Consider the following 27505-nt stretch of genomic DNA (forward strand, 5'->3'; position numbering starts at 1 on the left):
GCAGGGCGAAGCGACCGGAACGGTACCGCACAGCTCTTAAACATCACACAATGGACGGGAATGTGTTGTGTAAGGGTTGTGTAAGTGTTCTAATGTACACAACCTTTCCTTCAGCAGCAGGATATGGAGCCAACTCACACCACGTGTTTTGATAACTCTCTGATACATTTTAGCTAATTTCTGCTACATGTGTCGTGTGCAGAAACAAGGTAGTCTGAGCACGGGAATGAGCCACAGCTAAAGCTAAGATGTGGAACACACACACACACACACACACACACACACACACACACACACACACACACACACACACACACACACACACACACACACACACACACACACACACACACACACACACAGTGACATGCTGCCTATGAGCATGCATGTGTTGTTTATCCATTTTTCTCTTTTAAATTGACTTAAGGTCAGGATAGCTCATGGGCCTTTTTAAACTATTAGAAATATTATACTTGTTACCTAAGTATGCTTGTACTTCTACCCCACATCAATGTAGATGTAAATGGTGTACTTTTACTCCAAATGTTACTTAAGTAAAGTAGAAAAGTGTTAGCATCAAAATCTACTTCAAGTACCAAACGTAGTGATTGTTTGATTGGTCCATGTCAGAATAATATATATGATATGTTTTATAATGATTGATCATGAAAGTGTTCTCAAAGCTGGTGGAGGTGCAGCTAGTCTGAAGTACTTTGTAGACTGCAGGGTAGCTGGTGAAGGTGCAGCTAGTCTGAAGTACTTTGTAGACTGCAGGGTAGCTGGTGGATTCACAGGTGGAACTAAAGTCTGATTCAACACTTGATTATATTTCACATCATTCATCCACATCTGTGAAGTCACTAGAGGTATTAAATACATGCAGTGGAGGAGAAGTACACACTTTACTTCTGAATTGTTGTGGGGTAGCAACACTTGGACTTTGTCCGCCTCTCATTGATTTGCATGGACAGTTCAGGCCTCTGCAGAATGCTGAGCTTCACACGGATCCCATGAGCAACACAGAGCCGTGGGATCAGGATCAATACATCACAAGAAAAGAAGAAGGAGGAGACATGGATCCCTGAGGGTGGATTCAGTGTTCTCTCTGTTGTTGTGTACACATCAGTGTAGAACATGTTCAGGGCCCAGGAGGGGAACCGGCACCGCTCCAGCTACAGCCCACACTACGTTTATTTTTGGGTCCACAAGGACTTCAGTCAGTGACCGTCAGTGGCCCAAGCCCCTACGGATTAAGCCCCTGCCGCCCCCAAAGCACATGTAGCGCGTACTGTATATCTGTTGCATTGTTTCCAGTCTTTCCGTACACGTTGGCCTGTTGGAAGTGTTCTGCTAGACAGCTACATGACTTCTTATCCCCCGGACTCATTATAGTTTCATCCACATATCCAGTATGTTATGATTAGGATGATTGGATGTCTTTGTTGCGAACACACTTTGAGCCCCTGTGTTCGCCCTCAGATGCAGTGATGGAGTGCTGCAGAAGGCGGAGAACGTCTCCAGCTGCAACACGCCTCTGACCCTCTGGGTGGACATCAGATGTAATACAGCTGACTGCTGATATGGAGAACCGCAGCCTGCTGTCCCTCTCTGTGGCCCTGCTGAGCTTCCTCAGCCCCTGTCTGACGGCCCTGACTCCCAGGGTCTCCTTCCATATGGGTGAGTGATGGTTCCCTTTGAACCGTGCATTGTGTTTTGTGAAGACAATATCGTTATGCTATGTTGGTGTAGCCGTTCCAACACAGCTCAGCAGTTACCGCACCTATGAAGGAAGGATTTGCGGCCAGAAGAGTTTTATGGCCCGTTGCGGGGAATCAGTTCATGTGGGCCGGAGAGAGCTGTGGGCCAATTGTCTATTTTGACAGGGTCCCGGGGCAGAGCAGACTAAAGACAGCATATTGGGACTGAAGGGCTCTCACATCTGGTGGAAAGCCTGACATCAGAAGAGTCTGAGCAGCTGATTAATACTCAAAGTTTAGAAAGACAACAAACATGATGCTGCCATGTTCACATGTCCCAAAGATACACACTGATGAGCCATGCTGCACTCCAGTACTAGGGCTAAATATGGACTTGACCACTTAGTATAATGTTAGAAGATTGTTAGCATACAGATAGCATAGTTCTCTGTTGCCCAACCCTAGTTTACTTTTAAAAAAATCACTTCAAACTTTCAATATTAAAGAAAGGGACCTATAGCTTCTGTTCTAACACAATCCCAACGCCACCATTAAAAAAATCTATCGCACAGATTCAATAGAGTGTGTCAGCCGATGGCAGTTGAGCTAATTAGCGTTGGTTTCCACTGCTCTCCGTGGGACCAGGTCATTATCGTGGGATGGTTTGATGTGTGGGAGGAAAGCTCACTGAACTCTACTACAACCTGTCCTAACTGGTCCACTAATGGGGCTTTCACACCATTCCCGCTAGAGCTCTTCTGGTTCCGAGCCGGCTTTTCTTTTCAGCCCCCAGTTCTTGCTTCTAGACCGACAATTTGTTGGTGCTTGAAACGAACCGGATTCCGGGAATGGCGTTGGTGTGAAAGCCCTATAACTGCCCTGAAGTCTCAGACCTGCCCTTCCTATGGTGCGTCACGTTTCACACAACAGATGTATCTGATGAGCTGTCAGCCATGAAAGGCTGCAGGGGTTGTTTGTGTTGTAGATTTAATAAGGGGTTTTGGTTGGATAAACGTTGTATTGGTCTTTGTTTATATTATTATTTTGTGATCTATTAGGAATGGATCAGTTGGCTCTGATTGAATATTGGGGGCACTCATAGTAAATATAAATACCTGTCCAGCTGTGTGAGGTGTGTGTGGAAGAGAGGGTGAGAGGGTCGCTGTGGACAGCTGGATTACACGGACTGTGCTTGTCCATATCGGAATAAGCCAACCGTTTTCATTAAATTAACATTTTATTCAAACCATTTTCGGATCTCAGCAAATCATTATTCAAAGCGACCAGGCCGACCTCAGCCTCTCAGCGACTTATTGGTTCCTTTTTACATTTACAGTTTACAAAAATACACATCCAGGTGGACAACAACAAGTACCACTTGTAGTATTTCCAATGAGTTTAGCATTTATAAAGTAGTGATAGTATTAAAGGTGAAGTATATATTGCCCCGGTTATTTACAGATGTATTACCGTAGTTGAATTGGCTAGCTAAGAGATAGTTGATAATGATTACTAGCGTGTATGGACAGTAAATGCTTATGTGTTGTATTCAGGGTGTGTTTACATAAATGCTCTTTGCAAATGAGCAGACAGCAACCTGTGAACATCTGGATGCTTCTAATTGTCCGTGGTAAATGTGTGAAGTTTCCTAATCCCAGTGTTACCTACTGTGAACCAACAGGGAGTCCTGGGAGACATGTGACCCGCTTCAGCAGCCCTGAGGTCAGCAACACCAGCACCCTGCTGCTCAGTGAGGACGGAGACATGCTGTATGTGGGGGCGCGGGATGCTGTGCTAGCTCTGGACGTTAGCCACCAGGACGCTATCACACTGAGGAGTCAGGTGAGACGCCACCACTGATAACAGTCACACGACTGCCGTTACTCATCACTTTCCTTATGTTACATTCATGGAGCGAGAGCTCTCAAAGAATATCACAAGTTCATCATATGTTTAATGCCGCTTTTATGTTAGTACGGTGCCAATAATCTGGCTAAACTAAGCATGCGATGAAACTTGGGTTTGACACCCCTGCTCAAAGCCATCCAGGCGCCTAAACAGACGACCCGGTATCTTTCTATGTATTATTGGTACCCACAGTTGACTTTCCTGGCTTCTGGTGATGGCTCAATGCTTTGTGACTCGTGGTTAATCAAGTAAAATAAATGAATTTCTACACGCATTCAAAATTGAAAATAGTCAATGTGTATGGGCTCAGAGCAGTCTCATAACACACACGTGCACACAGAAGGATGCACACTTGTGTTTTTCAATGCACACACAAATGTGTTCCGTTTCATATTCATGTAAATACAATCCAAACACAGAAAAAAGTTTTACAGATGTATTTTTGATCCTCACTTATTTGTTTTCCGTTTAAAACCTGCACCTGCAACACAACCCGCTCTCTGTGCATTCGTGTGTGGGGTTTTTTGAGACTCCCCTGACGGTCACCCGATTTGTACCTGTAATTTCTCTCATCTATAGCCAATCAGATGTCTCCTCCAGTCTAAGCTAATCACATGAGCGCGCCCCCACGAGGGTATGATTTATTGCGTTCATGACGTAGCACTTCATGTACGCATTTTGCACTGTCCGGTCAGCTCGCTAAACAGAGGGCGGAGCATCAGGTGATCATGCAGAGCTGCGTGTCTCCGTCAGACTCAGCAGCTGATCTGATCTCTCTCTCACGTCCGGTTACACTTCACTCGCGTTCATGTCCATATCGATCAGATCCAGCTCTCCTGATCGGCCTTTATAGAGAGCAGAGAGGGGGGGCTCCCCCCCCCCGTTGACAGTTCACCACTGGCTTCGTAGTGCACTGATCGATTAGGCTAAGCTAACGTGTAGCTGCTCCCTCCACACTCACAACAACTTCATACAGACATAAATAAAGCAGCTCTATTCGCCACACAGGAAACACACATTTAAAACGGTTTTGCCTGCCGTTTTTGTGTACACAAGCATTCATCAATGGTTCGGAAAGTTGCGCTGTACCTTAATAATATAAAGGCTTGTATTTGCGTGCATTTCCTGTTCGGAAAGTGGCGCTGTACTGAGAGTGGAGGTGTCCTGAGTTTAGCGCCTGCAGGCAGGCTCCATGGACCTGTCAGCTCCAGACTGCGCAAAATGCGTACATGAAGCGCTACGTCATGAACGCAAGAAATCTACCCTCGTGGAGGCGCGCTCATGTGATTGGCTTAGAATGGAGGAGACATCTGATTGGCTATAGATAGAAAAAAATACAAATACAAATCGGGTGACCGTCAGGGGAGTCTCGAAAAACCCACACACGAATGCCCAGCGATCCGTGCACAGAAAGCGGGTTGTGTTTGCAGGTTCAGGATTTAAACGGAAAACTAATATGTGAGGATCAAAAATACACATGTAAAACTTTTTTCTGTATTTGAATTGTATTCATTCACATGTATATGAAACGGAACACATTTGTGTGCATTGAAAAACACAAGTGTGCATCCTTCTGTGTGCACGTGTGTGTTATGAGACTGTCTGAGCCCATAGGAGTGCAATAGTCTAACAAATCAAAACCAAAAGAGGCACATCTCAAATAAAAGGGTTAGCAAATTAGATTGTCTTTTTTTCTATGACGTAAACTTGTTTATGATTTAAAAGCTGGAAAGCCTCTTCCCCATAGGTTGCCCATATCTGTGCCTCTTAAAGTCTGGCGCTGTAGGAATTGTAGTCTTTTATATATCCTGTCTACAGAGGAGGCCACGAGGAGAACAAACTGTTTCACCTTTCTACACAAAACAAACTGAAGTAACTGGCTCTAACATTTCCAATGACTCTTCTGCTTGTATGACAATCATGTGATCAAGGGATCCTGTCAGTGTTACAAAGATACAACGGGTAGAATTCCTTCAATAGGATTCACCATTTGAAAACATAGATGAACCAAATCAAGACCAGTTACATTAGCTGCTGTTGTCACGTGAATGGACCCCCGAAGATGTGATGAGTGCAATGAGTGTTTCATGGTTATCTGCAGCTCCTCTCCTCTCCTCTCCTCTCCTCTCCTCTCCTCTCCTCTCCTCTCCTCTCCTCTCCTCTCCTCTCCTTGCAGCTGGACTGGAGCCCTTCAGACAAAGACCTGGAGCAGTGTTCCATGAAAGGAAAGGAAATGGCAAGTTTGAGAGTTTGATCACTGTGTTTAGATAAGTAGGAAAATCAAAGTCAATAAAAAATGTCTCCTCCTGACCTTTTTAGTACTAATAAAACAAAACCACTTTTCATAAAATACACCTTTCACATCGGGCTGTTAATGTTAAAGAGCGCCGTGTAGAGTGGTGTGTAGTCTTCAATGAAATGTGAATTGTTAGTTTGAGAGCGTGCTTTGCCAAGATATTAACGTCCCTTAGGAACCAGGAGGCACGCGCTGCTCGCTGTACATCTTGGTGGACTCAAACATCTAACTTTGTCTCTTGTCTTTCTCTAGGCCGACTGTCCTAATTTCATCCGTGTGCTGCAGTTCTTGAACACTACTCACATATACGCCTGCGGAACCTTTGCCTACAGCCCCCGCTGCTCCTACATTGTGAGTTTACACAGACGTTCAACTGATTGGTTGGTTTTTACTTTTTGACGGTTTAAGATGTTCATGGATTCCAAGCAATATAACCATGTTTACTTCAATCAATCAATCAATCAATGTTTATTTATACAGCCCAATATCACAAATGTTACATTTGTCTCAGTGGTCTTCACAGTGTGTACAGAATATCAGTATGACAATACGACACCCTCTGTCCTTAGACCCTCTGTCCTTAGACCCTCTGTCCTTAGACCCTCACATCGTACAAGGAAAAACTTCCAAAGAAAACCCAGTTTAAAGGGAACATGGGAGAAACCTCAGGGAGAGCAGCAGAGGAGGGATCCCTCTCCCAGGACGGACAGACGTGCAATAGATGCCGTGTGTAAATTGAAAAGATAATACATTTGCAACATAGGTAGTCCAAATGTTTGGAAATGCATGTGTGTATAATAGGAAGATGAATCCACGAGGATATCCATCCAGGACCTATGATCCAGGACCACAGCCACGACTCAAGATCCAGCGCTCGCGATCCAGGACACAGGACCGCAGGATCATCCATGACTCCGGATCCCAGCGTATATAGACACCAAAAAGAAAGACATTTGGGGAAGCTGGGTTAATCGGAACATGAGTGTACACGGGTATAGACAGAGAGAAGGAACTTCAACAGCCACATTTGGTTTCTCTGTGGATCTCTATCTAATTCTATATCTTTCTATATTTTCTGTCCAGACCTCTGAGACGTTGATGATGAGCATGAAGCCCGATGAAGGCCGGGGTCGCTGCCCCTACGATCCCTACCAACGCAACACCGCCATCATCGTAGGTCAGTGCGGCCACGATGTGACCACCAATGTTCACTCTATAGCTGTTGGTGGCCCAGCAATCATTTCTAGAGAATCTGTTCCCTCTTTAACAACTTATTAGCTGTGATTCAACACTTCGACATGTTTTAACAGATTATCTATAGACTATATGTGACATTTCTCCAACATACCTACATATAAAGTGGTGCAGGAATAAGTCCTAAACCCAGAAATACGTTTTCATTATTGGCATTTTAGCATTTAGGGCTCCATTGCCTCCAAGTCGACTTTTTTCTTTTACATGTTTGTGGTTCGAAACCTGAAGTAAGGTCTGTGGTTAACACAAACTGAAGATAATTTAATGTTTTGTTATAAACATAAAATATGTCTGTAAATACCCCACTGGTAGGGGTGTAACGGTTCACAGAAGTCACGGTTCGGTTCGTACCTCGGTTTGGGGGTCACGGTTCGGTACGGGTTCGGTACAATAAGAAAAAGCAAAAAAAAGTCCCAAATGCATAATTCCAGGTTTGCTGTTATTTATTTTGAACAGTAGTGCAAGTTTCTGTTTAAAAATAAGGAACTATGACATTTTGAATAATTAACTGTAATAAACAGTTAAAAACAAACCACAAACAGATGGCAGTATTATCTATAATGGCTGATGTCAAACAAAAAGGTTTCATCAAGCTGTAAAACTAAAAAGAATGTCTTGAAAATATTACAAAATAAATAATAAGAAAGTGTGTCCAGAGCGCAAAGTCGTTGAAAAACATATGCCAAAAGCTTCCGTTATTTATTTTGGGCTCTCATGTCTCTTGGCTTCTTAAAAACAGCGGGGATCAGCTGTTGGACAGCTGTTGTATTTTTCCGGGCTCCGGTGATTGGCAAATCTGGGTGATGCCTTCTGATGTGATTTAGCATGTTTGAGTTGTGTTTCCATTAGCATACCGCACCGCTGTCGAACAACGCCGACACACCGTCCTCGTCCGATCCACCACTCGTGCACTTCATCATTATTGTAGTCCACAGGGAACCCGAAATGTTCCCACACAGCTGATTTAAAAGAAGCAGGTGGGTTCTAGCTCCTGTGTGTTATCTGAAATTGCAAAACTAACTTTTCTTCTTCTGGTATTTAGTTCGTTTTGTTGTTGTTTCTTCTTGTTCTTCATTTGTTGTTTAAGGGCGGCTGGCAAACAGCGTTTAGGCGCAATGCCTCCCCCTGGATTATAAATAGTGTAGTGGATACTGCCCTGAATGACAGACTTTTTTCCCACTCGTAAAAAAAAGGCGTATTTGTCGTGTGACTGCATGCGCCGAACCGTAACCGCCGAACCGTGACGGTACGGGACGAATACGGATACCGTTACACCAGTGGCGGTTCTACAGGGTGGCACGGGGTGGCAGCTGCCACCTCAGAAAAAGGCCTTGCCACCCCAGTTGGCAGCTTTGTTTAGAAAAAAGAGTTGTGGCTCATCGGACATTTGAGAGAAAATCTCTAATGTCCGAGTGCAAGTGAATGCAGCACAAGACGTGAGCCTTGTAACCCCTCCCCCGGCCCTGGAACGAGCGTGGAAATATGATTGGTGGCGATTTCATTTGAACGGGGGACAGCGCAAAACGAGAAGCATTTCGGATCCAAGTAGACGGAAGGAATGAGGTATTTGCGGTCAGTGGCGGCGCCAGGGTATGGCTGGGGTAGGCTACAGCCATACCAAGAAATGGCTTAGGCCCACCATGAACAATGATGTTAAGGTAAGCAAAATAAAGTCCGCCAACTCGCGCGGAGTAAATTGCACAGACAGCAGTTAGTAAGATTGATTTCGGTAGCCACTTGCCTGGAAATACCGAAGACCAGAAACGGTTTTGAAAACTTTTGTCACGTAGTGATCGTCTTCTCAATAGAACATGTGGGGAAGTTGCAGGATTGGCTCCAGGTCACCCTTTTTATTTACTACAAGACAAATGTGCCTTTTTTATTTCATACAGCTCAATTTGGATTGAGACAGGGGAATAATCTAAACCTCACGCGTGGCGTTTCACTGTCAAGGGGAGCGTGTATGTAATCACATTGCAAATACTGACTTCACCCCACCACTGTAGGGTTAGCCCTACCAGAGATTACCCAACACAAACACTCTGGAGCCGCCACCGTTTGTGGTCTACAATGACAGAGAAGAGCCTGTCAAGTTTGGCTGTACTTGAATCAAAACGCACCATAGCTTTAAATCTTAATCAGTTTGTGAGGCGTTTTGCTGAACAAGATGGTAATCGCCACGTTCAGCTGTTATAGGCAACTTGATGCTCTGCTCACGGATGAGTCGATGAGAACAATAAACTGTTAAGATGATGACCTTACGTGTGTATAATATTGTTCTTCTTTGTGGGGTCTGCCCCCAAAAAACAGTTTGAAGTCCTGAGAAAGTCAAATCAGACGGTGTGTAAAACTACACTGCCCAGCCAACAGAAAGTAACCTCTTTGATTTAACTAGGCCAGCAGGTAAGGACTCTCCACTGGATCATAGCTGCAGCGATGTTTGTGTTTTAGCTGAATACACGTTTTCTAACCCTAACTGATGCAGTTAGTCACTTCTTTAATGTTTGTTCTTTCTGATGTAAAGTCCAGGTTGTAACTGTTTGCAATGAAGTTGTGGGGCGCTGAACTGTTCTTTTGATTCTTTTGATTTATGATAGTAATTACTTGTCTTTCAAATTTGAAGGAGGGTGAGCAAGCATCTTGAGGAACGTTCATCATTAACTCCTCCAAAAATATAGTTTATTTAATAATAACACTGAATATGTGAATCATAACAGTGATTGGCAGCTGATAGGAATAAAATGATTGTTAATATTATCATATTCATACAGACAAACATCGATGAGACAGTTAATGAATGTACTTATTGCAGCAGTCTGCATAGATTTGGTTCCCCTGCTGGTCTAAGAGTGAGACAAACTCATTCAGTTATTGTTCAGTTAAAATTCATTAAATGATGTCTGCCACCTTATATATTTATATTTAAGGCTTTACTGATGTGCCACAATAATGTCACTGTTACGTTCCCACTTGGCTAGGGTACAAACGGGAAACGACACGACCAGATTGGGTTTGGTATATTTGTTACCGGTGGTTTTATTGTTACTGAAACCAAGTAAAATGATGGACACACAGATTGGCCCCACAACGGGTCAATCTGTCACTATAACACAACACAAAGGGTCTCCAAAAGAGAGTTGCCCTGCTATACAAAGAAAAGAAAATCTCACTACTAAAGTGGAAACAAACAATAAACAAAACGGGACTGTGGAAACACACACAGCTGGTGCGGGTCTACAGGTGCTAATCAACCTGGCTCTAAGCAGTATACACACACACAAAACCCTATGCTAACACAGAACCCTACTAAAGACACTGCTAATCAGTGGAGCTAATACTAAATACACACTGCTAGTCAGTCTACAGAATCCTCAGAAGTCACAGAAGGAAGGCGTTGTCACAAGGAGTGGTTTGAGGCGTCTGTCACAAAATACAGACCCTCCAGAGTGTTGTCCGTGCTCAGCCTTTATACTCCTCCCCCGGATGACGTGGCAGACGGGAGCAGGGATTGGATGACGTCTGGCCAATGACAGCAGGGGAACTGCACAGCTCATTTACATACCCAACCATACTTAAGGACACAAGGTAGCAGCGGCTGTAACAACCCCCCCCCCTTAAAACACAAACCCCACAGGGTTTTTGTGAACCATAACACCTCACAACACACAGGGCATCTGCGAACACATTTTCTGAACCTTTCTTGTGGCAGATTTGCAGGTTGTAGTCCTGGACGATCAGAGCCCACCGCATGAGACACTGATTGTGGTTGTACATGCGGGACAAAAAGACAATGGGGTTATGATCGGTAAACACTGCAACCGGCAAAGAACTAGACCCGACATAAACCTCAAAGTGCTGGAGAGCTAACAACAAAGCAAGGGTCTCCTTTTCAATGGTAGAGTAGCGTACCTGATGTTTGTTGAACTTACGGGAGAAATAGCAGACAGGATGATCAACTCCATCCGCATCCTCCTGCAGTAAAACAGCACCGGCCCCCACTGCACTAGCATCCACCTCGAGTTTAAAGGGCTTCACAAGATCGGGAGCAGCGAGCACAGGAGCGTGACTCAAAAGTGTCTTTATACACTCAAAGGCATGCTGGCACTCAGGGGTCCAAACATAATCCACCTTGGGACTTATCAACCTAGTGAGGGGTTGGGCTACAGTGAAGAAGTTGCGGCAGAAACTGCGGTAGTAGCCTGCCATGCCGAGGAAACGGCGGAGATCACTCCTGGTGCCGGGCACCGCACATTCAGCCACCGCAGTAACCTTAGCCTCCACTGGTCTGACTTGGCCTTGCCCAACCTGCTTTCCTAAATATGTGACAGTAGCTTTACCAAATTCACATTTGGCCAGATTCAAAGTAAGAGACGCCTGTGCGAGCCGGGTGAATACCTGCCCCAGGATCTTCATGTGCATCTCCCAGGTGGGCGTGTACACAATGAGATCATCCAAATATGCGTTACAATTGCTTATTCCGGAGAGGACAGTATTCACCAATCTTTGAAATGTAGCGGGAGCGTTACACATCCCAAACGCCATGACTGTATATTGCAGAAAACAGTCAGGCGTAGCGAAAGCGGAAATGTGTGAGGCACGGTCCGTTAAAGGTACCTGCCAGTAACCTTTAAGTAGGTCCAATTTACTGACAAATTTAGCGGAACCTAAATTGTCGATGCAATCCTCCATTCTCGGCAATGGGTAGCAATCTGTCACCGTAACAGCGTTCACCTTACGGTAGTCCGTAATAAAGCGCGGGGAACCATCAGATTTCGCCTCTACCAGACACGGCGAACACCATGGGCTAGAGCTCTGTGTCGCCAGGCCATTTGCTACAAGATAGTCAGCCTCCTGTTTCATAGGTGCGCGTTTGGTCGGGTTGGCACGGTATGGATGCTGTTTAATCGGCCTCGCGCCCTTTACATCGATGTCATGCGTTATCACATTAGTTTGTGTTGGGACATCATGGAAAAGGCTCGGGAATCGATCCACCAACTGGGTTATGTCATGCTGCTGGGCCTCCTGCAGATGACCTAACACAGTGGGCAATGTCTTTACCATCTCCGAGTTGCACAACCGAGCACCCGGCTGGTGATGTGAGCGCATTACCAAACCGTCGTCAGACGGGCCGGAACTATCTACCACTATTAACGCCAAAACAGCTACTCTTTGATTCTCCGAGCCGGCAGGCTGGCTATCAGCAGCGGCGCGGGAATGGTAGCGTTTCAACATATTAATATAACAGACGCGCGTTTTGCGCCGTCTCTCCGGAGTACGAATAACATAATCCGTGTCACTAAGACAATCGTGGATTTCATATGGACCGAGGAATTTGGCTGAGAGCGCAGAGCCGGGGATAGGTAATAGTGCGAGGACCTTGTCACCTATTTCAAAGTGCCTAGGGACAGCGGCACGGTCATAATTACGCTTCATGACAGCTTGTGAAGCGGAGAGCGACTCTCTAGGGAGTGAATTTGCTCGGTGCAAACGCTCACGGAACTGACTAACGTAATCTAATACGTTTTTATCAGGAGGACTATCAGCCGAAAGAAACTCATCGTGTAGGATTTTAAGTGGACCGCGGGGCGTATGGCCGAAGACGAGCTCCGCGGGACTGAATCCTAATGACTCCTGAACAGCTTCACGGGCTGCGAACAAAACGAAAGGAATTCCCTCATCCCAATTTTTTTCTGTCTCCATACAGTACTTTCGCAGCATGCTTTTTAAGGTCTGATGCCACCGTTCTAATGCCCCCTGCGACTCGGGATGATACGCACTAGATATCACATGTTTAACCTGCAGTGTTTGGAGGACCTGTTTGAACAATTTAGATTTACAATTTGTCCCTTGGTCACTCTGGATTGCTCGCGGAATTCCAAATGTAGAAAAGAACTTCGTCAAGGCCTTAACTACAGATGTTGAAGTAATGCTACGCAGCGGAATCGCTTCCGGAAAACGAGTCGACGTACACATTATCGTGAGTAAATACTGTTGACCTGTTTTCGTACGTGGTAAAGGACCAACACAGTCTATCAACACCCGGTCAAAGGGCTCACCTATAGCAGGTATGGGATGTAAGGGAGCCTGCGGAATTTTTTTATTAGGCTTACCGACAACCTGGCACACATGACATTAGCGGCAGAAGCTAGAGACATCCTTCTTCAAACCTGGCCAAAAGAAATGCTTCAGGATTATTTGGTAGGTTTTTGTCACGCCCAAGTGTCCCGACCATTGACTTTCATGCGCTACAGATAGCACATGTTGACGGTATGGCACCGGCACGACTACTTGATGCACTACACCCCAGTCAGCTTCAGCAGTAGCAGTGAGGGACCATTGGCGCACTAGTATCTCCTTATCCAACACATAAGCCACCTTCTCACCCCTTGCCTTGTCGTTACTCACCACCTGCTCGAAACACTTCGCAAGCGTCGGATCCGCCCTCTGCGCGGCGAGTAACCGCTCTCGGGTTACCGCTCTCGGGTTACCGGGAGTGTGGAACCGTCAACGGCTGGGCTGGCAGGTTGCGCTGACGCAGCGGTCATGGCAGGGAGAACGGAATTCGCCACTACTGGCTTTTCCTCCGGCATTTTTTCATCTGTAAACAGGGTCCCAAACATAGTATCATTTAGCGACACCTCCGAGTCACTCTTACGCGCCTGCGCGCGGGTGACAGCACAAATGGGGAAAATGTGAGCATTTGTGGCCTCAGACAACACAGTCTGAGGAGAATCCAATATTTCAAGTGCAGGAGTTACCTTACCTCCTGCGATGTCGTTTCCCATTAAAAGGACTATACCCCGTATGGGTAATGCTGGGCACACAGCAACAGGGAAAAATCCAGTAATTAATTTTGACTGTATGTGTACATTGTGTACGGGACGGGGCACGTAACCCATTTCAATGCCACATAATAGTGATCCATACCCACACGCTGACTTGTCTGAGAATGGCAGAGCCGAGGCAACAATCACTGACTGTGAGCCTCCAGTGTCTCGTAGAATGCGGACGGGTCTCTGATCGTCTGACTCACCTGTTAGTGATATCAATCCCTCGAACACAAAAGGCTTAAAACAGGGATCTATTTCTTCCTCAGTGTCAGGTGTGGAAGTACTGAGTGAGCTGGTATTGATTAAGCCGATGCCTTTCGGCCTAGTCATGTTTGGTGGCTGCTCCTTCCGCTTCAGAAGCATACAATTACCAATTAGATGCCCAGGCTGATGACAATAGTGACATTCTCTCTCCTCTCTATTCCTCGTGAATACTCTCGCTGGCTGACCAACAGGTGCACCCGGCATGCGGCGAGAGTTCTCAGCAATAGCCGGAGAAAACACCGTTTTATGCATTAGCACATATTCGTCCGCCAGTACAGCAGCTGCGGAGAGAGATTGCACTTTCTGATCATTTATATGCCCCACAATACGGTCAGGCAATCCTCTCTTGAATTCCTCCATCAGGATTAATTCTTTAAAGGCAGAATACTCTGCAGCTTCACATGAATCAATCCATTTATGGAGCAACATCCCCTTCTCCCTGGCATACTCGACATGTGTTTGATTCGCCCCCTTTCTGTGATTCCTGAACTTCTGCCGATAAGCCTCGGGAACTAACTCGTACACCCTAAGTATGGCACGCTTGACCAGGTCATAATTTAGGCTGTCCTCTATTGAAAGCGCAGCAACCGCCTCCTGAGCTCTTCCGTGGAGTTCACACTGGATTAACAGAGCCCAGGCATCCTCCGGCCATTGTAACGCTGCTGCAATGCGCTCAAACGCACCGAAATATGCATCCACTTCATTCTCCCGGAAAATCGGCAACAGCAAAATGTTTGTCCCTACATTGAAGGCAGGTGGGTGAGAATTACCTGGAGAGCTTTCTCTGGCACGGCCAAAAGCACCGGATGCGCGCAGCTCGGAGTCTAGCTCCAGCTGACGCATCCGCACTTCCTTGTCAATTTCTAATTTACGGACTTCCTTGTCCATTTCCAACTTGCGTAACTCCAGCTGTAACTGCCTGGCTTTCTCCCTGTCGTTAGCTTCCCACTGACGCTGCCTGTCCTTGGCTTCCAACTGGAGCCGGGCGAGACGGACCTTGAGTTTAGCCCCCTCCCGGGAATCCGTACTACCAACAGGAGAGGGTGGACATCTGCGAGGCGGCGTGAGCGGTGCCTCACACGGCTCGCCCCCCCCGCTGTCACTACCCCTTCCTTCAGCAAACGTAAACTCTGCATCAGTCCCCGGACGCAACAGGCCCTCAGTGGGAACATCGGACACTGGTACAGCCGGTACAAGTACCTCTCTTCGCACCATCTCATCCACCACCAATGCCTTCAACTCTTTCTTTAAAGGAATGGTCCACTCATTAGATAATTAATCAAAACTTCAGTATTTAGTGAAACGTTATGTTTAAACCATACCCTGAAGAAATCAGCGATATTCCCCGGTAAATAATGATTTTATAGCTCTTTTTTATCAAAACCTGTATATTCCGTCTGGCCGCCGCCATTTTTGCCATTTTCAGTAGTCACGTGATGGTCGTGACGTCATCCATGCGTTCACTTTGTCAACACACGGAAACATGGCGGGGTATTTGAGTTCGGACTCGTCAGCAGAGGAACAAGTTTTGACCAATGTGAAGAGATTGGATGGGGGAATTCATCCATACATATCAGTATGACAATACGACACCCTCTGTCCGTAGACCCTCACATCGTACAAGGAAAACCTTCCGAAGAAAACCCCCAGTTTAAAGGGAACATGGGAGAAACCTCAGGGAGAGCAGCAGAGGAGGGATCCCTCTCCCAGGACGGACAGACGTGCAATAGATGCCGTGTGTAAATTGAAGAGATAATACATTTGCAACATAGGTAGTCCAAATGTTTGGAAATGCATGTGTGTATAATGGGAAGATGATATAAGATACTATATGTATGCATGTAGTACCACCCTTGCTAGCGATTCCCTCTCTAGTTTAGCATACTCAGCTTCGTTGTCCCTGCCATAGAATCACGATTTTATGGGGCCGGAAAAACTGGGGGGAAATACACACTAGCCGGTACTACGCTATATGGAAAGGCCACCAAAAACTGTCCTGGCCTGGACGTTAAAACGGGGCTAGCCGCTGCAATGGAAATGCGCTATAACATACCTTATTCTTACTCCGAGCACTACTTCTGCTCCTCCGTCGCTTCACACTTGCAGAGGGCGATTTCTCAACTGGCCGAACTGGTGTCCTGGTCGGTGATGACACCAGAAAGACCGATGGTACTGCATCTCCATTGAGTAATGGTTGTTCTTTAAATCCCATGTTATGTTTGATCATACTCTCAGAGTAGTCGTCCGGAAATGTGAAATGTTCGCTGCATACATGAGCCTGTGAATCTCTCGGTTCGGGCCGGCCACATTTCGCTAGCCACTGCCTCCGAATGTACTTCTTATGCTTACCTTTTGGCAACAGATGGAACCGAGCATTCCGTGGATTGTTCCTATCCGAATTGTGGCAATATTTCGCAGTACAGTGAGGCATATTTGAAGAGAGAAACTACAGTAAATAACATGGAGATCAACGTGTCTTCGAAAACCAAACGCATGGATTACGTCACGTCCGGGAAATGGCGGCGCCCACAGGGTTGATGTTATTTCGGTATATAATCAGTTTAAAATCACTGATAATGTCATCGGATTAAAAAAAAAAAGAGAGAAACTGGCAGAGACTGGTCTGTTTTATCGGATGATAATTTTTAAAAAATGAGTGTCATGAGCATACCATTCCTTTAACATTTGCCGACTTACCACAAGACTGAAGTGCCGCGCTATCTCCAGTAAGTCGTCCTTTTTACACCGGTCTAGCTCCTCATAGGACGGCCAAACCAAGAACTCTTCCAAAGTGAAGGATGCCATTTTCGGGTGTACCTCCCACACGTTTTACCAAGTTTTTAGCCACAACACAACCACCTATAGGAATTGATTTAAAGATCCCGGACGAGAGCCCCCACGTGTTACGTTCCCACTTGGCTAGGGTACAAACGGGAAACGACACGACCAGATTGGGTTTGGTATATTTGTTACCGGTGGTTTTATTGTTACTGAAACCAAGTAAAATGATGGACACACAGATTGGCCCCACAACGGGTCAATCTGTCACTATAACACAACACAAAGGGTCTCCAAAAGAGAGTTGCCCTGCTATACAAAGAAAAGAAAATCTCACTTCTAAAGTGGAAACAAACAATAAACAAAACGGGACTGTGGAAACACACACAGCTGGTGCGGGTCTACAGGTGCTAATCAACCTGGCTCTAAGCAGTATACACACACACAAAACCCTATGCTAACACAGAACCCTACTAAAGACACTGCTAATCAGTGGAGCTAATACTAAATACACACTGCTAGTCAGTCTACAGAATCCTCAGAAGTCACAGAAGGAAGGCGTTGTCACAAGGAGTGGTTTGAGGCGTCTGTCACAAAATACAGACCCTCCAGAGTGTTGTCCGTGCTCAGCCTTTATACTCCTCCCCCGGATGACGTGGCAGACGGGAGCAGGGATTGGATGACGTCTGGCCAATGACAGCAGGGGAACTGCACAGCTCATTTACATACCCAACCATACTTAAGGACACAAGGTAGCAGCGGCTGTAACACCCCCCCCCCCTTAAAACACAAACCCCACAGGGTTTTTGTGAACCATAACACCTCACAACACACAGGGCATCTGCGAACACATTTTCTGAACCTTTCTTGTGGCAGATTTGCAGGTTGTAGTCCTGGACGATCAGAGCCCACCGCATGAGACACTGATTGTGGTTGTACATGCGGGACAAAAAGACAATGGGGTTATGATCGGTAAACACTGCAACCGGCAAAGAACTAGACCCGACATAAACCTCAAAGTGCTGGAGAGCTAACAACAAAGCAAGGGTCTCCTTTTCAATGGTAGAGTAGCGTACCTGATGTTTGTTGAACTTACGGGAGAAATAGCAGACAGGATGATCAACTCCATCCGCATCCTCCTGCAGTAAAACAGCACCGGCCCCCACTGCACTAGCATCCACCTCGAGTTTAAAGGGCTTCACAAGATCGGGAGCAGCGAGCACAGGAGCGTGACTCAAAAGTGTCTTTATACACTCAAAGGCATGCTGGCACTCAGGGGTCCAAACATAATCCACCTTGGGACTTATCAACCTAGTGAGGGGTTGGGCTACAGTGAAGAAGTTGCGGCAGAAACTGCGGTAGTAGCCTGCCATGCCGAGGAAACGGCGGAGATCACTCCTGGTGCCGGGCACCGCACATTCAGCCACCGCAGTAACCTTAGCCTCCACTGGTCTGACTTGGCCTTGCCCAACCTGCTTTCCTAAATATGTGACAGTAGCTTTACCAAATTCACATTTGGCCAGATTCAAAGTAAGAGACGCCTGTGCGAGCCGGGTGAATACCTGCCCCAGGATCTTCATGTGCATCTCCCAGGTGGGCGTGTACACAATGAGATCATCCAAATATGCGTTACAATTGCTTATTCCGGAGAGGACAGTATTCACCAATCTTTGAAATGTAGCGGGAGCGTTACACATCCCAAACGCCATGACTGTATATTGCAGAAAACAGTCAGGCGTAGCGAAAGCGGAAATGTGTGAGGCACGGTCCGTTAAAGGTACCTGCCAGTAACCTTTAAGTAGGTCCAATTTACTGACAAATTTAGCGGAACCTAAATTGTCGATGCAATCCTCCATTCTCGGCAATGGGTAGCAATCTGTCACCGTAACAGCGTTCACCTTACGGTAGTCCGTAATAAAGCGCGGGGAACCATCAGATTTCGCCTCTACCAGACACGGCGAACACCATGGGCTAGAGCTCTGTGTCGCCAGGCCATTTGCTACAAGATAGTCAGCCTCCTGTTTCATAGGTGCGCGTTTGGTCGGGTTGGCACGGTATGGATGCTGTTTAATCGGCCTCGCGCCCTTTACATCGATGTCATGCGTTATCACATTAGTTTGTGTTGGGACATCATGGAAAAGGCTCGGGAATCGATCCACCAACTGGGTTATGTCATGCTGCTGGGCCTCCTGCAGATGACCTAACACAGTGGGCAATGTCTTTACCATCTCCGAGTTGCACAACCGAGCACCCGGCTGGTGATGTGAGCGCATTACCAAACCGTCGTCAGACGGGCCGGAACTATCTACCACTATTAACGCCAAAACAGCTACTCTTTGATTCTCCGAGCCGGCAGGCTGGCTATCAGCGGCGGCGCGGGAATGGTAGCGTTTCAACATATTAATATAACAGACGCGCGTTTTGCGCCGTCTCTCCGGAGTACGAATAACATAATCCGTGTCACTAAGACAATCGTGGATTTCATATGGACCGAGGAATTTGGCTGAGAGCGCAGAGCCGGGGATAGGTAATAGTGCGAGGACCTTGTCACCTATTTCAAAGTGCCTAGGGACAGCGGCACGGTCATAATTACGCTTCATGACAGCTTGTGAAGCGGAGAGCGACTCTCTAGGGAGTGAATTTGCTCGGTGCAAACGCTCACGGAACTGACTAACGTAATCTAATACGTTTTTATCAGGAGGACTATCAGCCGAAAGAAACTCATCGTGTAGGATTTTAAGTGGACCGCGGGGCGTATGGCCGAAGACGAGCTCCGCGGGACTGAATCCTAATGACTCCTGAACAGCTTCACGGGCTGCGAACAAAACGAAAGGAATTCCCTCATCCCAATTTTTTTCTGTCTCCATACAGTACTTTCGCAGCATGCTTTTTAAGGTCTGATGCCACCGTTCTAATGCCCCCTGCGACTCGGGATGATACGCACTAGATATCACATGTTTAACCTGCAGTGTTTGGAGGACCTGTTTGAACAATTTAGATTTACAATTTGTCCCTTGGTCACTCTGGATTGCTCGCGGAATTCCAAATGTAGAAAAGAACTTCGTCAAGGCCTTAACTACAGATGTTGAAGTAATGCTACGCAGCGGAATCGCTTCCGGAAAACGAGTCGACGTACACATTATCGTGAGTAAATACTGTTGACCTGTTTTCGTACGTGGTAAAGGACCAACACAGTCTATCAACACCCGGTCAAAGGGCTCACCTATAGCAGGTATGGGATGTAAGGGAGCCTGCGGAATTTTTTTATTAGGCTTACCGACAACCTGGCACACATGACATTAGCGGCAGAAGCTAGAGACATCCTTCTTCAAACCTGGCCAAAAGAAATGCTTCAGGATTATTTGGTAGGTTTTTGTCACGCCCAAGTGTCCCGACCATTGACTTTCATGCGCTACAGATAGCACATGTTGACGGTATGGCACCGGCACGACTACTTGATGCACTACACCCCAGTCAGCTTCAGCAGTAGCAGTGAGGGACCATTGGCGCACTAGTATCTCCTTATCCAACACATAAGCCACCTTCTCACCCCTTGCCTTGTCGTTACTCACCACCTGCTCGAAACACTTCGCAAGCGTCGGATCCGCCCTCTGCGCGGCGAGTAACCGCTCTCGGGTTACCGCTCTCGGGTTACCGCTCTCGGGTTACCGGGAGTGTGGAACCGTCAACGGCTGGGCTGGCAGGTTGCGCTGACGCAGCGGTCATGGCAGGGAGAACGGAATTCGCCACTACTGGCTTTTCCTCCGGCATTTTTTCATCTGTAAACAGGGTCCCAAACATAGTATCATTTAGCGACACCTCCGAGTCACTCTTACGCGCCTGCGCGCGGGTGACAGCACAAATGGGGAAAATGTGAGCATTTGTGGCCTCAGACAACACAGTCTGAGGAGAATCCAATATTTCAAGTGCAGGAGTTACCTTACCTCCTGCGATGTCGTTTCCCATTAAAAGGACTATACCCCGTATGGGTAATGCTGGGCACACAGCAACAGGGAAAAATCCAGTAATTAATTTTGACTGTATGTGTACATTGTGTACGGGACGGGGCACGTAACCCATTTCAATGCCACATAATAGTGATCCATACCCACACGCTGACTTGTCTGAGAATGGCAGAGCCGAGGCAACAATCACTGACTGTGAGCCTCCAGTGTCTCGTAGAATGCGGACGGGTCTCTGATCGTCTGACTCACCTGTTAGTGATATCAATCCCTCGAACACAAAAGGCTTAAAACAGGGATCTATTTCTTCCTCAGTGTCAGGTGTGGAAGTACTGAGTGAGCTGGTATTGATTAAGCCGATGCCTTTCGGCCTAGTCATGTTTGGTGGCTGCTCCTTCCGCTTCAGAAGCATACAATTACCAATTAGATGCCCAGGCTGATGACAATAGTGACATTCTCTCTCCTCTCTATTCCTCGTGAATACTCTCGCTGGCTGACCAACAGGTGCACCCGGCATGCGGCGAGAGTTCTCAGCAATAGCCGGAGAAAACACCGTTTTATGCATTAGCACATATTCGTCCGCCAGTACAGCAGCTGCGGAGAGAGATTGCACTTTCTGATCATTTATATGCCCCACAATACGGTCAGGCAATCCTCTCTTGAATTCCTCCATCAGGATTAATTCTTTAAAGGCAGAATACTCTGCAGCTTCACATGAATCAATCCATTTATGGAGCAACATCCCCTTCTCCCTGGCATACTCGACATGTGTTTGATTCGCCCCCTTTCTGTGATTCCTGAACTTCTGCCGATAAGCCTCGGGAACTAACTCGTACACCCTAAGTATGGCACGCTTGACCAGGTCATAATTTAGGCTGTCCTCTATTGAAAGCGCAGCAACCGCCTCCTGAGCTCTTCCGTGGAGTTCACACTGGATTAACAGAGCCCAGGCATCCTCCGGCCATTGTAACGCTGCTGCAATGCGCTCAAACGCACCGAAATATGCATCCACTTCATTCTCCCGGAAAATCGGCAACAGCAAAATGTTTGTCCCTACATTGAAGGCAGGTGGGTGAGAATTACCTGGAGAGCTTTCTCTGGCACGGCCAAAAGCACCGGATGCGCGCAGCTCGGAGTCTAGCTCCAGCTGACGCATCCGCACTTCCTTGTCAATTTCTAATTTACGGACTTCCTTGTCCATTTCCAACTTGCGTAACTCCAGCTGTAACTGCCTGGCTTTCTCCCTGTCGTTAGCTTCCCACTGACGCTGCCTGTCCTTGGCTTCCAACTGGAGCCGGGCGAGACGGACCTTGAGTTTAGCCCCCTCCCGGGAATCCGTACTACCAACAGGAGAGGGTGGACATCTGCGAGGCGGCGTGAGCGGTGCCTCACACGGCTCGCCCCCCCCGCTGTCACTACCCCTTCCTTCAGCAAACGTAAACTCTGCATCAGTCCCCGGACGCAACAGGCCCTCAGTGGGAACATCGGACACTGGTACAGCCGGTACAAGTACCTCTCTTCGCACCATCTCATCCACCACCAATGCCTTCAACTCTTTCTTTAAAGGAATGGTCCACTCATTAGATAATTAATCAAAACTTCAGTATTTAGTGAAACGTTATGTTTAAACCATACCCTGAAGAAATCAGCGATATTCCCCGGTAAATAATGATTTTATAGCTCTTTTTTATCAAAACCTGTATATTCCGTCTGGCCGCCGCCATTTTTGCCATTTTCAGTAGTCACGTGATGGTCGTGACGTCATCCATGCGTTCACTTTGTCAACACACGGAAACATGGCGGGGTATTTGAGTTCGGACTCGTCAGCAGAGGAACAAGTTTTGACCAATGTGAAGAGATTGGATGGGGGAATTCATCCATACATATCAGTATGACAATACGACACCCTCTGTCCGTAGACCCTCACATCGTACAAGGAAAACCTTCCGAAGAAAACCCCCAGTTTAAAGGGAACATGGGAGAAACCTCAGGGAGAGCAGCAGAGGAGGGATCCCTCTCCCAGGACGGACAGACGTGCAATAGATGCCGTGTGTAAATTGAAGAGATAATACATTTGCAACATAGGTAGTCCAAATGTTTGGAAATGCATGTGTGTATAATGGGAAGATGATATAAGATACTATATGTATGCATGTAGTACCACCCTTGCTAGCGATTCCCTCTCTAGTTTAGCATACTCAGCTTCGTTGTCCCTGCCATAGAATCACGATTTTATGGGGCCGGAAAAACTGGGGGGAAATACACACTAGCCGGTACTACGCTATATGGAAAGGCCACCAAAAACTGTCCTGGCCTGGACGCTAAAGGACGTTAAAACGGGGCTAGCCGCTGCAATGGAAATGCGCTATAACATACCTTATTCTTACTCCGAGCACTACTTCTGCTCCTCCGTCGCTTCACACTTGCAGAGGGCGATTTCTCTACTGGCCGAACTGGTGTCCTGGTCGGTGATGACACCAGAAAGACCGATGGTACTGCATCTCCATTGAGTAATGGTTGTTCTTTAAATCCCATGTTATGTTTGATCATACTCTCAGAGTAGTCGTCCGGAAATGTGAAATGTTCGCTGCATACATGAGCCTGTGAATCTCTCGGTTCGGGCCGGCCACATTTCGCTAGCCACTGCCTCCGAATGTACTTCTTATGCTTACCTTTTGGCAACAGATGGAACCGAGCATTCCGTGGATTGTTCCTATCCGAATTGTGGCAATATTTCGCAGTACAGTGAGGCATATTTGAAGAGAGAAACTACAGTAAATAACATGGAGATCAACGTGTCTTCGAAAACCAAACGCATGGATTACGTCACGTCCGGGAAATGGCGGCGCCCACAGTGTTGATGTTATTTCGGTATATAATCAGTTTAAAATCACTGATAATGTCATCGGATTAAAAAAAAAAAGAGAGAAACTGGCAGAGACTGGTCTGTTTTATCGGATGATAATTTTTAAAAAATGAGTGTCATGAGCATACCATTCCTTTAACATTTGCCGACTTACCACAAGACTGAAGTGCCGCGCTATCTCCAGTAAGTCGTCCTTTTTACACCGGTCTAGCTCCTCATAGGACGGCCAAACCAAGAACTCTTCCAAAGTGAAGGATGCCATTTTCGGGTGTACCTCCCACACGTTTTACCAAGTTTTTAGCCACAACACAACCACCTATAGGAATTGATTTAAAGATCCCGGACGAGAGCCCCCACGTGTTACGTTCCCACTTGGCTAGGGTACAAACGGGAAACGACACGACCAGATTGGGTTTGGTATATTTGTTACCGGTGGTTTTATTGTTACTGAAACCAAGTAAAATGATGGACACACAGATTGGCCCCACAACGGGTCAATCTGTCACTATAACACAACACAAAGGGTCTCCAAAAGAGAGTTGCCCTGCTATACAAAGAAAAGAAAATCTCACTTCTAAAGTGGAAACAAACAATAAACAAAACGGGACTGTGGAAACACACACAGCTGGTGCGGGTCTACAGGTGCTAATCAACCTGGCTCTAAGCAGTATACACACACACAAAACCCTATGCTAACACAGAACCCTACTAAAGACACTGCTAATCAGTGGAGCTAATACTAAATACACACTGCTAGTCAGTCTACAGAATCCTCAGAAGTCACAGAAGGAAGGCGTTGTCACAAGGAGTGGTTTGAGGCGTCTGTCACAAAATACAGACCCTCCAGAGTGTTGTCCGTGCTCAGCCTTTATACTCCTCCCCCGGATGACGTGGCAGACGCGAGCAGGGATTGGATGACGTCTGGCCAATGACAGCAGGGGAACTGCACAGCTCATTTACATACCCAACCATACTTAAGGACACAAGGTAGCAGCGGCTGTAACAGTCACTAAATGTTATTGAGTTAAAATATCAATATTGTGGCTTTCCAAGTTAACATTGATATTAACATATGACTGCGATTAAATCAGCATATACTTCTGCCAGGGGATGCCACCCCTGAAATTCTCCTGCCACCCCATGAATATTTTTCTAGATCCGCCCCTGCGTTACACCCCTACCCACTGGTGAACGTCTAAAACTTCAATGTATCAGAAAAACAACGGTTGCTAACAAGTGACTAAATCACACTGCTAACCGTCTTCACTCCTAAGCCTCCTTTAGCTTAGCCGTGTTGAGATGGAGTGGTGTTAATATGCGGAGATGATCCTTCTGAACAAAAGCACAACAGTTCTAAATGGACTGCGTTCATATAGAGTGCTGTTGTTCTGCGTCCACTCGGAGCACTTTAAAGTGCATTACAACAAAGACCGTGTTAACTGTGGTTTCTGCGCGCACATGACTGGGTCCTTGAGAGCTGCAAATGAGACCTGGACCCCACAGGCTTTCAGTTTCTTTATTTACACCATATATTCACTCTAATTTCAGGCACCATGTCAGTAAGCTGGAAAACAAAAGGTTGTCTCTCAATAACTAATATTTCTGATTATCAAATGTGATTTGAGGAACACAGGATAATTATCAGGCAACAACTTCCTTCCTTTAACCTAAGGTTTGTCTGCAAAGAACACTATATTAAATATGTATTATTATATACCTATATTAAAGTGCCTGGCAGGGTGATAAAGCTGTCCAAATGTAATATACAGACAAGGTAATGCTGAACTAAATGGTAACACAAAAACATGAAGCAAACTGATTGTTCAGAGTATTAGGGGAACGTCCTGTGTAGCAGTAGCTAACATTTGAGTTTAGTACACTTCAGAGGTCCTTTGATGATGATGTCATACTGCGGTGTTGAAACAGTGCTCAGTTTGAAGGCTCCTCAGGATTGTGCTGTGCCCCTCAGACGGAGAGCTGTACACCGGCACCGTGGCAGACTACAGGGGGAACCGGCCCCTCATCTCCAGACACCTGAGTGAGGGCCGGAGGGTGGACCTGAAGCTGGACGACACGCTGGGCTGGCTGGAGGGTGAGGGTCACCTGAAACATCAACTCAAATACTTCCGTGTACTCATACTAGTTAAAGTACAGGTACTTTAAAATGGTACTTAAGTACCATACTTGAGGATATGTGAACTACTAAAACTAAAAAGAGAACAACAACAAACAGAGACGATGTTGACATACCCCCACAAACGTTGCCCTCTGTTGTAGACCCGACCTTCATCAGCTCCAGCTTCATCCCTGAAGAGGAGAAGATCTACTTCTTCTTCAGCGAGGTGGGCAGAGAGTACGACTTCATCGACAAGTTCATCGTTTCTCGCGTGTCTCAGATCTGCACGGTAAGAACCAGCAATCTGATGTTATTTTCACTCTTGCACACATTTTTATAATCATTCACATCCACTCCATTCACACACTCACACGTGTGTGTTCTCACATACTGGCCATGCATTCTGTGAATACATTTCATATTTAATGAGCAATAACCACGGTGTCTCCTTTATTGGGTACACCTTTACAAACTAAAGTCATCGTGGAAAACGATGATGATGCCTGTCGTGTTCAGGAGTTGATATGTTCTAGCGTGGAGCTCATTGTTAGTTTATTTCATGACTCTTTTGGTGGGTGTTTCCAATATGCTGCCAGGGAACACACCGGAAACACTTCTATACTAATGTAGGGCAGTGCCACTGTGACCGCATCACACACAGCACTACATTCCCAGCGTCATTATGGGCAACGATGTGATGGCAGCGCTCCTCTAACAGGACCGCTGGAGTCTGCTCTCTGATTTGCAACAGCCACTTGAGCTCACCGTTGTGGAAGTCTTTATGCTCACGAACAGCCTCATGCAGATAAGGTCAATAGCTCTTCAGGCTCTTGGCCCACTTTTTAACAAGAACGCTTAAATAAACAATGTCTGAAATGTTGTAAAGGACTAAAGTCTGTCTCAAACAACAGTCATGTTTCCATGTTCTGCGAGCTGCAATGTTCAGACTGGCCATTAAAGAGGCCCGTGTGTGTGTGTGTGTGTGTGTGTGTGTGTGTGTGTGTGTGTGTGTGTGTGTGTGTGTGTGTGTGTGTGTGTGTGTGTGTGTGTGTGTGTGTGTGTGTGTGTGTGTGTGTGTGTGTGTGTGTGTGTGTGTGTGTGTGTGTGTGTGTGTGTGTGTGTGTGTGTGTGTGTGTGTGTGTGTGTGTGTGTGTGTGTGTGTGTGTGTGTGTGTGTGTGTGTGTGTGTGTGTGTGTGTGTGTGTGTGTGTGTGTGTGTGTGTGTGTGTGTGTGGTTGGCTTTCCCATAGTGTGTTATATATTGGTTTTGGTGCATGTAAATGGTCTGCAGAGGCTAAAATCTATTGGACAACTTTGTTTACTTTTGTTACATAAGGACATCGCGATGTAACCCTAAACTACTATTGGCTAGTGCTCCAACATATTGTACGTGATAGGCTAAGAAGCAGGACATCTCTAAGTGGTTGACCAATCACAACATCGCCGGCCAGCTAACCAATCGGAGCAGACTGGGCTCTGGTTTCAGACAGAGGGTGAAAAGAGGTGCTGCAGCACATGAGAAAAATAAAGAGCTT

The 27505-nt window shown here is 46.5% G+C and overlaps 1 protein-coding gene across 3 annotated transcripts in view; it reads left to right on the forward strand.

Moving 5' to 3' along the window:
• sema4ab (sema domain, immunoglobulin domain (Ig), transmembrane domain (TM) and short cytoplasmic domain, (semaphorin) 4Ab) overlaps positions 1-27505 on the forward strand; it is an 82463-nt gene that overhangs the window by 251 nt on the left and 54707 nt on the right. For all 3 annotated transcript variants that reach the window (XR_011644112.1, XR_011644111.1, XM_034095138.2), the window contains exons 2-8: positions 1480-1677; positions 3379-3539; positions 5782-5841; positions 6154-6252; positions 6985-7078; positions 25825-25947; positions 26133-26260. Coding sequence is in view for 1 of the 3 variants with exons in the window: in XM_034095138.2 (XP_033951029.1) it covers positions 1581-1677; positions 3379-3539; positions 5782-5841; positions 6154-6252; positions 6985-7078; positions 25825-25947; positions 26133-26260 (762 nt within the window). In the remaining 2 variants the exon portion in view is untranslated. The remainder of the gene's footprint in view (positions 1-1479; positions 1678-3378; positions 3540-5781; positions 5842-6153; positions 6253-6984; positions 7079-25824; positions 25948-26132; positions 26261-27505) is intronic.

This window comes from Pseudochaenichthys georgianus, chromosome 11 (genome assembly GCF_902827115.2).
Source record: "Pseudochaenichthys georgianus chromosome 11, fPseGeo1.2, whole genome shotgun sequence".
In the NCBI taxonomy this organism is placed as follows: domain Eukaryota; kingdom Metazoa; phylum Chordata; class Actinopteri; order Perciformes; family Channichthyidae; genus Pseudochaenichthys; species Pseudochaenichthys georgianus.